Genomic DNA, 11,877 nt, shown 5'->3' with positions numbered 1-11,877 from the left:
ACATTTAATTATGGTTTCATTGATTTAAAAGAATGTCAATTAGTAGTGCATTTAAAAAAAATATTATAGCTAATGTAGTATCAAAAAGTGAAACAGTAATTATGTTAATGTCTGATGTGATAATATTACACACATACACTGAGTGTACAAAACATTATGAACACCTGCTCTTTCCATGACTGAGACTGACCAGGTGAATCCAGGTGAAAGCTATGATCCCTTATTGATGTCACCTGTTAAATCCATTTCAATCAGTGTCGATGAAGTGGAGGAGACGGGTTAAAGAAGGATTTTAAAGACTTGAGACAAGGATTGTACATGTGTGCAACGCTGCCTGGTTTTTCTTGCGTTCGAGCATTATTGTATCCAGCATTCTGAAAATGAATGCATTTATTGTTAATTAGCTCCTGCAATTTTTTGGGGGTTTGCATATATATGTATTTGTAAGTCTGTCATCACATAAAACACACCCACGATTTCAAAAGTTATACTAATAAGTTATGGCAAGTGCACTATATTTATTTCTGGCCTTTGGGAAACCAACTCACATGGATTGGGAGAGAGTGAGCGTGGGTGATATTGGCCAATTCATGTGTGGGCGTTAAGGGTCAGTGCACGCTGGGTCAAACAGTAGTTGAATCTCAATAATTTCCTTTCCTTAATCTGAATTAATGTGGGTAAAAAAACAGAACTGCTTAACAGGATAGACCTCAAGTGTCAGCTAAAACTATCTGGGACTGGACAAAGAGACAGATCCGGTAAGGACACACACTTGCTGGCACACACACACACACACACACACACACACACACACACACACACACACACACACACACACCATAATAATCAGAAAACACAATATTTTTCAATGATCTGTTTTAAAGTTAATTTGAAAGTCAATTGAATTATATACACATTAGTTTGTTTCAACTCCACATTAGATGATCAACTTCAGGTTCTAGCAGTTATGACCTGACTAACCAAGATTCATCCGTCATGTTGTTTCATTGTAAAGATACCAGTATTCGGAAATTAGTGATTATTTTCCAAACTTCTATCAACAGGTTGTTTTGCTGTCAACCTGCATTACTATGAAATACTTGGCAGGAGTCCTGTTGCTCTTGGCAACAATGTTCACTACAGTCAACAGTGCAGAGGTGGGGGACCCCAGTTTTATTTGAATTATTTAACTAGGCAAGTCAGTTAAGAACAAATTCTTATTGACCTCTTGGCTACATGTCACGCGTGGCCGCGGCCACCCTAATCTGGTGGTCCCAGCGCGCACGACCCACGTGGAGTTCCTGGTCTCCGGTAGCCTCTGGAACTGCCGATCTGCGGTCAACAAGGCAGAGTTCATCTCAGCCTATGCCTCCCTCCAGTCCCTCGACTTCCTGGCACTGACGGAAACATGGATCACCACAGATAACACTGCTACTCCTACTGCTCTCTCTTCGTCCGCCCACGTGTTCTCGCACACCCCGAGAGCTTCTGGTCAGCGGGGTGGTGGCACCGGGATCCTCATCTCTCCCAAGTGGTCATTCTCTCTCTCCCCCTTACCCATCTATCTATCGCCTCCTTTGAATTCCATGCTGTCACAGTTACCAGCCCTTTCAAGCTTAACATTCTTATCATTTATCGCCCTCCAGGTTCCCTCGGAGAGTTCATCCAATGAGCTTGATGCCTTGATAAGCTCCTTTCCTGAGACGGCTCACCTCTCACAGTCCTGGGCGACTTTAACCTCCCCACGTCTACCTTTGACTCATTCCTCTCTGCCTCCTTCTTTCCACTCCTCTCCTCTTTTGACCTCACCCTCTCACCTTCCCCCCCTACTCACAAGGCAGGCAATACGCTCGACCTCATCTTCACTAGATGCTGTTCTTCCACTAACCTCACTGCAACTCCCCTCCAAGTCTCCGACCACTACCTTGTATCCTTTTCCCTCTCGCTCTCATCCAACACTTCCCACACTGCCCCTACTCGGATGGTATCGCGCCGTCCCAACCTTCGCTCTCTCTCCCCCGCTACTCTTTCCTCTTCCATCCTTTCATCTCTTCCCCCTGCTCCCTACCTTCTCCAACCTTTCTCCTGACTCTGCCTCCTCAACCCTCCTCTCTTCCCTTTCTGCATCCTTTGACTCTCTATGTCCCCTATCCTCCAGGCCGGCTCGGTCCTCCCTCCCGCTCCGTGGCTCGATGACTCATTGCGAGCTCACAGAACAGAGCTCCGGACAGCCGAGCGGAAATGGAGGAAAACTCGCCTCCCTGCGGACCTGGCATCCTTTCACTCCCTCCTCTCTACATTTTCCTCCTCTGTCTCTGCTGCTAAAGCCACTTTCTACCACTCTAAATTCCAAGCATCTGCCTCTAACCCTAGGAAGCTCTTTGCCACCTTCTCCTCCCTCCTGAATCCTCCTCCCCCTCCCCCCCTCCTCCCTCTCTGCAGATGACTTCGTCAACCATTTTGAAAAGAAGGTCGACGACATCCGATCCTCGTTTGCTAAGTCAAACGACACCGCTGGTTCTGCTCACACTGCCCTACCCTGTGCTCTGACCTCTTTCTCCCCTCTCTCTCCAGATGAAATCTCGCTTCTTGTGACGGCCGGCCGCCCAACAACCTGCCCGCTCGACCCTATCCCCTCCTCTCTCCTCCAGACCATTTCCGGGGACCTTCTCCCTTACCTCACCTCGCTCATCAACTCATCCCTGACCGCTGGCTACGTCCCTTCCGTCTTCAAGAGAAGCGAGAGTTGCACCCCTTCTGAAGAAACCTACACTCGATCCCTCCGATGTCAACAACTACAGACCAGTATCCCTTCTTTCTTTTCTCTCCAAAACTCTTGAACGTGCCGTCCTTAGCCAGCTCTCCCGCTATCTCTCTCAGAATGACCTTCTTGATCCAAATCAGTCAGGTTTCAAGACTAGTCATTCAACTGAGACTGCTCTTCTCTGCATCACGGAGGCGCTCCGCACTGCTAAAGCTAACTCTCTCTCCTCTGCTCTCATCCTTCTAGACCTATCGGCTGCCTTCGATACTGTGAACCATCAGATCCTCCTCTCCACCCTCTCCGAGTTGGGCATCTCCGGCGCGGCCCACGCTTGGATTCGTCCTACCTGACAGGTCGCTCCTACCAGGTGGCGTGACGAGAATCTGTCTCCTCGCCACGCGCTCTCACCACTGGTGTCCCCCAGGGCTCTGTTCTAGGCCCTCTCCTATTCTCGCTATACACCAAGTCACTTGGCTCTGTCATAACCTCATGGTCTCTCCTATCATTGCTATGCAGACGACACACAATTAATCTTCTCCTTTCCCCCTTCTGATGACCAGGTGGCGGAATCGCATCTCTGCATGTCTGGCAGACATATCAGTGTGGATGACGGATCACCACCTCAAGCTGAACCTCGGCAAGACGGAGCTGCTCTTCCTCCCGGGGAAGGACTGCCCGTTCCATGATCTCGCCATCACGGTTGACAACTCCATTGTGTCCTCCTCCCAGAGCGCTAAGAACCTTGGCGTGATCCTGGACAACACCCTGTCGTTCTCAACCAACATCATGGCGGTGGCCCGTTCCTGTAGGTTCATGCTCTACAACATCCGCAGAGTACGACCCTGCCTCACACAGGAACGGGCGCAGGTCCTAATCCAGGCACTTGTCATCTCCCGTCTGGATTACTGCAACTCGCTGTTGGCTGGGCTCCCTGCCTGTGCCATTAAACCCCTACAACTCATCCAGAACGCCGCAGCCCGTCTGGTGTTCAGCCTTCCCAAGTTCTCTCACGTCACCCCGCTCCGCTCTCTCCACTGGCTCCCAGTTGAAGCTCGCATCCGCTACAAGACCATGGTGCTTGCCTACGGAGCTGTGAGGGGAACGGCACCGCAGTACCTCCAGGCTCTGATCAGGCCCTACACCCAAGCAAGGGCACTGCGTTCATCCACCTCTGGCCTGCTCGCCTCCCTACCATTGAGGAAGTACAGTTCCCGCTCAGCCCAGTCAAAACTGTTGGCTGCTCTGGCCCCCAATGGTGGAACAAACTCCCTCACGACGCCAGGACAGCGGAGTCAATCACCACCTTCCGGAGACACCTGAAACCCCACCTCTTCAAGGAATACCTAGGATAGGATAAGTAATCCTTCTCACCACCCCCCTTAATGATTTAGATGCACTATTGTAAAGTGGCTGTTCCACTGGATGTCAGAAGGTGAATTCACCAATTTGTAAGTCGCTCTGGATAAGAGCGTCTGCTAAATGACTTAAATGTAAATGTAAATGTCACCCCAGTTGTACATATTACTTGAATATATTGGTGATACAATTTACAGGAAGCCAGAGCTTTATATTTATATAAGTAGCCATATACAGTATATATGATAACAGTGAATAGCTGTCCTCAGCAGTGCCAGAATGATTCTAACACTGTATAGCTGTCCTCAGCAGTGCCAGAAGGATTCTAACACTGTATAGCTGTCCTCAGCAGTGCCAGAATGATTCTAACACTGTATAGCTGTCCTCAGCAGTGCCAGAAGGATTCTAACACTGTATAGCTGTCCTCTGCAGTGGCAGAAGGATTCTAACACTGTATAGCTGTCCTCAGTAGTGCCAGATTGCTTCTAACATTGTATAGCTGTCCTCAGTAGTGTCAAAATGATTGTAATGCTGTATAGCTGTCCTCAGCAGTGCCAGTGTCGGTGTGATGAGGAGCGGTTGGACACGGAACTGAGCTCGGTGGATGACCGCTACCCTACGTGCAGGGATGAGATGATGGGGAACATCACCGAAGCGATCTGCTGACCAGGGAACGCCAGGCCAGCCCTTCTTTTTCCACCGCCTGGTCGCAAGCTGAACGCTGCAATGTGACGGTGGCGAACCTCACCAACCTCCATGTCACAGCGCTGACCCTCTACACAAACACATACAACCGCACCTTCCCTTTGATCTTTGACGTGGAAGCTAGATCTATGGGCCCTGACGCCAATGTTTACCGCCGGTACTTCCTGTTCAAGTCCCTCCACTTCCTGCTGACCGATGCCCTGCGGCTCCTGATAGGGCGGGAGGAGACGGAGGCAGAGGCGGAGCAGAATGGGAAGGGCTGCCTGCTGGTGTATGCTAACAGCAGGCGCGGGGACAACTTGCGAGGGAGGTGGGGGATCAGGTGCGCACTGGGCACTTTGTCCTGGCATCCACGCGGCGGTACAGCTCCAGCTTTGACCTGACCATCCGGACGTGCCATGGGCACCTGCTGCCCCGCTTGCACTCACACCACTGCCGCTCTTCTTCAGGCCTCAATGTGCTGGTGCCACCCTACGAGCTGTTCAGGGTGGTGGCAGTAAGAAGGTACCTAACAAATGGAGAGGGGCTCTGACATGGCATTTCTACCTGGAGTCTATTGGCACTATGACCAACCTCAACTGCGCTATGACTTCTGCCATGTGAACGGCAAGTCAGATTGTACAAGGCTCTAAGCAAATAAAGTTTGTTTGTTTGAAGAATCGATTAATTGATTGATTTTAAGATTTTTCAGTGGACACTACTACCCACTACTCAGATCCATAAACATGGATTGCAATCATCACTTTTTTTCTCTACAAAAAAACACCTCTCAAACCTACCTTCCTAATGTACCTATACATCTCTCTAAACTTGAAATTCCTCAACAGTCTCTGCAGTGGCAATTTAGTAGATGTGGCAGTACAATCTGTGGTGATGTCTCCCTAGTAGACCATTCATACAGCAATGATGTCTTTCTAGTAGACCTGCCAGTGTCTGTCCCCCAGTACGGTCTGCATCCTCCAAAAGCCCCACATGCTCATTCGGCGCATCCAACTCAAACGTTCCATCTCCATAAACACTTCCTTCTCCATCTCCCTGCCTGCCCAAAGCATGTCTGCCAGCTCCCAGCATTGGTCGGGCTCCAGCAGGAACCCCCACCGGGACTCGGAGGTCAGGTAGCGTCGGACCTCCCTGCCCAGCGAGGCGTCCCCTAGCTCCCGCAGACTGCGGAAAAGTGCCACGGTGGTCTGAGGGTAAGGCTCAGACTTGATCGCCTGCTTAATGTATTCTGCAGTGATCTCTGTGATCCCCTTGGAGCCTGTGACCTTTAAACCTTTCCTTAGACATGCTAGATCTAAGATAGTCTGGTTGGGTGTTGTTGAGATGCCAAGGAGGAAGCAGAGGAAGAGGTCATAAGTTCCATGCGTGTTCTGTAAAACCCTGTCCACGGAGCATCTGTGGAGGTCTAAAAGGTTGCTCTCCTGAACGTCCCTTTCAATCGATCAAAGAGTGTAGTAGGTTGGAGTAGTAGGTTTCTCCTTTTATTTGTATAGGTGAGAAACACGTGCAGGGCAGCTAGGTAGTCTTGAATACCTGTGTACTCAAAGTGGTACATTTCCTCCAGGTACATCTCACACCCTGTGAAGAGCGGCCTACACAACCTGTGGAATGTGGAACTTTTAGAGACGTCGATTCCGCATTCCTTCACATCGCTCTCACTGAATATGAGGCTTCCTCTTTCCTGTTGTAGAAAAGCCAGCTTCCCAAGCTTACGAACAACCTCTCTGATTGATTCTGAGTGTTCACCATTTCGATCGTTCTTCAAACCAATCCGAACAAGCAAAAAGTGAGTGTATAGTTGCGTCAGAGTGTCTATCTCGACACACTCTCCCGCCTCAGTGTTTTCTAAAATGGCCGCCAACATCTCACAGCACCACGGTGCTTGGCACAGGACGCAGAGGTTCCGTGATGACTCTAGGGCAATAGCTTTCATGACTAGGGCGATAGCTTTGTGCACTAGACTCTGATCGCCAAACCTCTTTCTAAAGAACTCCCTCTTCTGGGTGTCGTCGAAGCCCCGTATCTCCGTCAAGCACTGTTGTTGGGGGAGGAAGTCGATGGGGATGAAACTGGCAGCCGCAGGCCTGGTGATCACCCAGACGTAGGCGGAGGGAAGAAGCAGCTGACACCAGATGAGGTTCGCTAGGAGGATGGGCAAAGGCATCTCCTTATTGATGTCAGACTCTACTGATATGCTTTCAAAGTCCAGGGGAAGGTTAAATTGGTCCAAACCGTCCAAGATGAAGACCACCTTAGACCGACTCAGATCCAGCCCGGGGTTCTCGCTCTCCGATGTCATGGACGAGTAGAAGTGGCTGATGAGGCCACTCAGACTGAAGCTCCGTCCTATCAGCCAATTGAGTTCACTGAAGGGAAAGACAAACAAGAAGTCAACATCCTGATTGGCTCTGTCCTCGGCCCAGTTCAAAACAAACTTCTGGACACTCGCTGTCTTCCCTGAGCCTGCGGGTCCCTTCGTCAGGACGGTTTTTACTTGAGGGCGATCTGGAGATAGTGGTGGTTTGAAGATATCGTCAAGCTTGATCGTTACTTCCTCATTAGCAGTGGGCATATCTGATGGTGGTCTTACGGGTCGCGTGGCAGCATGCCTGTCGTTGTGCCATTGGACGTTGCCCTCGGTGATGAGGAGTTCCACATAGGAGTGTGTGAGGGAGTGGCTCCGCACCTCTTGTCCTGCTGGGGTTCCATCACACAATGACGTGTATCTCCCTCTCAGCTCTGATTGGAGCTTCTCTCTGACTCCTCCTACTGCTGACACACACACACACACACACACACACACACACACAGTGAGAGATAGAGACACAGGGAATTCAGATTAGATTGTTTAGGAATTTTTGCAGGTGTACAATTATATATGCATGCCTACAAGAGAGAAACATTCTGAATGAAACTAAATATATTATTGTCTCCAGTGAACTTAGCTCTAAATGTTGTGTGCACAGTGAGATGAGCTACAGAAGAAATGTCAATAGGGAGTAGATTCAGTATATAATTCCAGGCATATGAAAATCATGAAGAGATAAATGACTTACACTTGCTCCTCTGAGTAACGGCGCTTCGTTCTCCCTCGGTGTGTGGCAAGGTCACCCCCTGTTGGCCAGAATCCTCCATCGCAGTCTGAGCCAGGCTGACGTCACAATCTGTGGGGTTGGACTGGGATACACTTGTGATTTCCTCCCGGAAGAGATTCACAGCAGGGTTGGGCTCAAATCAGCATGCTCTTGAATATAGGGTGGGAGTCATGTTTTGGCTGTTCAATGTACTAAAATGAGAACACAATAGAAATGTCAACTTTCAAATGGTACCTCAAAAGATGGTTGGAGGGTCACATCAGAGAATGCTGACCCGAATGGGAATATCAGTTAAATTAAATTATACTGTCAATCTTCCATAGGAAACAGGGTTGGGCTCAATTCAGAATTGAATTGAGAATGTCTGATGAATTCCAATTAAATTATTGAATTTGAATTGAATTCCAATTGAAGTAGTAAACAGGATATGGAATTGAATTAAAGGAAATAGAATTGAACTCGGTGAAATAAAAATGCCTCTTCTATATTCTGTCCACAAAAATAATCCCACGAAGTGAGAATATTTTGTATTTAGGTCAATGAGGGTGTCAAATTTGGTCAACAAAAATGTAATTGCTAATTTGCTACGTGAGACTTATTTGATTGAACAGAAATGTTGTAATGGTTAGGTTGTTATGAATGCACATAAGTGGACACGTGGCATTTTGGCAACTTTGAAAAAAATGACTTTAACTGAGTTGTGCCTGTTGTCATAGAGATAGATAGAGGACTCATCATTGATATAACCTGTTTTAGCATGGACATTGCCATTGAGGGCTCCAACCACTTTAAAGTAGTCAACTGGGTGAGGATTCCTATGAGATGGAAGCAATCAGCCAATGAAGAAGAAGGAAACAGACTACTTTAAAATAGAGACAGCATTAATGGTGCTGCCCATGCGGTTACAGATGCTATAATGGCACAGATACAAAGATGCTCTCGAGTGGTGCAGCAGTCTAAGGCACTGCATCTCAGTGCAAGAGGAGTTACTACAGGCCCTGGTTTGATTCCAGGCTGTATCACATCTGGCTGTGGTTGGGAGTCCCATAGGGTGGCGCACAATTGGCTCAGCGTCGTCCGGGTTTGGCCGGGATAGGCAGTCATTGTTAATAAGAATTTGTTCTTAACTGTCTTGCCTTGTTAAATAAAATAGTTAAATATTTGAATGAGTCCTCTGTCTCTATGGCCTGTTGTTCACACATGTATCTGCCCTCTCACTGGATAGAATGTTCCCACCTGATGTCACCTCCTCCCACCCGCCTTCCATGTTTGAGGACATCTATTTCCATTGTTGACAAGTGGTCATTTGACAATCTTGTCAATTAATCCAATTCTACACCACTTAGGAATTGATTCAACATATGAATCAATTCCAAAAATCTGAATTGAGCCCAACCCTGATTCACAGCTAATAGTACAAACCTGAGATACAACAGAGGATCAAATAAACGCCATGACCTTGGTTGCACCCTTTTCATTGTAAACCTAAACCTGACTCGAGGACTGGGGGAGGGGGGTCGTTTTTTAACTCAGACGACAGACGATTTCGTGAAAAGTAACTTGTCGGTATCCTCTCATGTCTGGCTCATAAAGGCGCTGACAAGTGCCTATCCACCACATATGCGAATTGCCGATAAAGGCAGATTCAGTGGAATGCGACGCAGCCCGTGCAAATAAACTGAAAGTCTACCGTAAACACAAGGGAGGGTTTTTCTCAAATGACAGTGGACGAGAATACGCTTGAATGTAATAACAATGAATCAAGCTAGATGTTCAATACATTTTATACATAAAAGGATAAGTAGCATATCGTGTTTAAATGTTTTCATGGTTTTCTCCTTCAAGAAAACAACAGCTGATTCAAATGGGGTGTGGCAGATTTCAAAACTCTAGAGAACTGGTAGGATTCTCTTGTGCATCCTCGCCAAAAGGAGGATATCAAGGAGGGGAGGACCATGTTCCGTTTGCCTACTAACGAATTGAGACTCTCCTTGACCACATCGGTTTTCCGGGTCACGGAGGAAAGACATTTTACGAAATAATTAGTCATTGGTTTTATTTAATAAAACGTGGTGACGTCACCAACGTCCGGCCTCTGTTAGTTCCTCATGGAATCACGTTTCACAGCAGCCACACCTCTCTACTGCATTGCACACAGTCAAATTAGCCTCAAGGTTGCCTTGTTAAATCTTGTTAATTCTCTAACATTAAATACCATGACTGTTTACTCATGACACAACATACTTTGGTGATATCGTTATCAACCTACCACAGATCCCTTAAAAATAAATGTGAATGCAGGGTGTGCTGTGTCCAATCAAAAACACATATTTTGACCAATGGGTAAAATAGTATGTTAATTGTGTAGATACTCCTCTAAGAAAATGGTCCAAACCCATGTTTGGAATGAAAATGAATGAAAGCGGTAAAACATCGGGAAAATAGCATCGTGTCAGCTGGGCTGAATGCTGTGAGAGGATTAGGCGAATTGACAGGCTCACTGTTGACCTCATTATTTTTCTTCTCGAATCTGGAGGACATAAAAACATGCCATGTAGTATTTTCATATTTTATTATACTGTACTGTCTTTCATACAAAAATTCCTGTTATTTTTCGAAGATTTCTCACAATCAATTTCGCAGAGAACCAACACATGTAAAACCCTGAAAACTTACTGCGAGAAAGCATTACAGCTCTGTCAACAGAGTTCGGTGTTTACATCCAATTTTTCTTTATATAATGTTAATTATATGTTAGAGAAAGACCCCCACTGAACGACTCAGAACATGAATAATCATATTTGACTTGGTCAAATGTATATTATAACATAAGGAAGTTACATTTCATCACCAAAGCGCGTTTTCATCAATTTAGAGTGGGCGGACGGGAGCTATAATTCAGTGTTGTTATTGCTTGAAATCACACATGGATTGCTTCCGTACCCCGCGGGCTTCCGTACCCCGCGGGCTTCCGTACACCCCACGTCCATGATTTCAGTTCAAAACGTAACTTCGTGGAGTTATGCTATAGATCAGGAATCAAATTAAAAGTGTAAAGGTACTCACCACGTTGCCCATGCTGATAGAGACTGAAAACGAATGTGTGTTTTTTATAGCTCTATATCCAGCGGTGTAAACTCGCAATTTGTAAAGGAGGAACCACTGTAGGAAGGTTACTAATTTCCTGTAACGAAACATTGGAGTTGAACAAATTACAATATTGCGCAATCTGAATTTCGTGTTATATTACATAACGTTTCTATTTGTATTTATTCCAGGTCCATATTAAATACTCTTCCTGGGATCCAATCATGATTACGCAATTACATACAAAATAAAACAGTACATAACAACATATTATTATACTCTACCACAACATATAAATAATACAAACACAAGAATACAGTAATATTACAATATTAAAATAAACATAAATAACATAAATACACAGAATGATAAATGAGGCTCTCATGGTTTGCAACCAAATAGCATCGACATGGCATATTTGAAAAATGTTTTAATTTTTACTCACAATAATGGCACATTGGCACAAAAATGCATGACTAGAGTCTAAAGCACAGAAAGGTTGTTAGAGAACATATTGGTTGCACATAATTTAAGATACACTTACACAATTTACAGGACACAGTCTCAGAGCGAAACACTGTGTATTATGTACAGTATACAGTATACTGTAGTATAAAAACATTCAACCACTCGATGGGAGAAAAGGATTGGCCAACGTTATCTCAAAACATAGTTGGAAATATTATAGGACTTAAATAAAAAGTTAGTAATTCACTGTTTACAGTCATAATTGTTTTTACATTTGAAATGTACAGCTGTCTGGCATGAAAAGTGACAGGACAAAAGGTCACGCACACTTAAACTCACTAAATAGAGAATCCACCAACCAATTACAGTTCTCTGTCCTATTTGACCCTAGAAGTAGGCTAC

General features: G+C 46.0%; 1 protein-coding gene and 1 pseudogene across 4 annotated transcripts; one reads left to right on the top strand and one right to left on the bottom strand.

Moving 5' to 3' along the window:
* Positions 1 to 915: 915 nt before the first annotated feature.
* Positions 916 to 5,486, top strand: LOC135537968 (ecto-ADP-ribosyltransferase 4-like; annotated as a pseudogene).
* Positions 5,331 to 11,871, bottom strand: LOC135537966 (NLR family CARD domain-containing protein 3-like). 4 transcript variants are annotated; one of them, XM_064963978.1, is made up of 3 exons: positions 10,987 to 11,871; positions 7,882 to 8,111; positions 5,331 to 7,597 (listed from the first exon to the last, which is right to left on the bottom strand). In XM_064963978.1, exons 2-3 carry the CDS (start codon positions 7,958 to 7,960, stop codon positions 6,231 to 6,233), a joined length of 1,446 nt encoding a protein of 481 aa, XP_064820050.1. In that variant the 5' UTR covers positions 7,961 to 8,111; positions 10,987 to 11,871; the 3' UTR covers positions 5,331 to 6,230. The 4 variants fall into 4 exon arrangements, with proteins under 4 accessions (XP_064820050.1, XP_064820052.1, XP_064820051.1 ...); XM_064963980.1 differs by having other exon boundaries at positions 5,331 to 7,594; XM_064963979.1 differs by having other exon boundaries at positions 7,882 to 8,069.
* Positions 11,872 to 11,877: the final 6 nt, after the last annotated feature.

This window comes from Oncorhynchus masou, unplaced genomic scaffold (genome assembly GCF_036934945.1).
Source record: "Oncorhynchus masou masou isolate Uvic2021 unplaced genomic scaffold, UVic_Omas_1.1 unplaced_scaffold_8773, whole genome shotgun sequence".
NCBI lineage: Eukaryota > Metazoa > Chordata > Actinopteri > Salmoniformes > Salmonidae > Oncorhynchus > Oncorhynchus masou.
The sequence above is the reverse complement of the archived record's forward strand: the minus strand, read 5'-3'. Positions and strand labels throughout refer to the sequence as shown.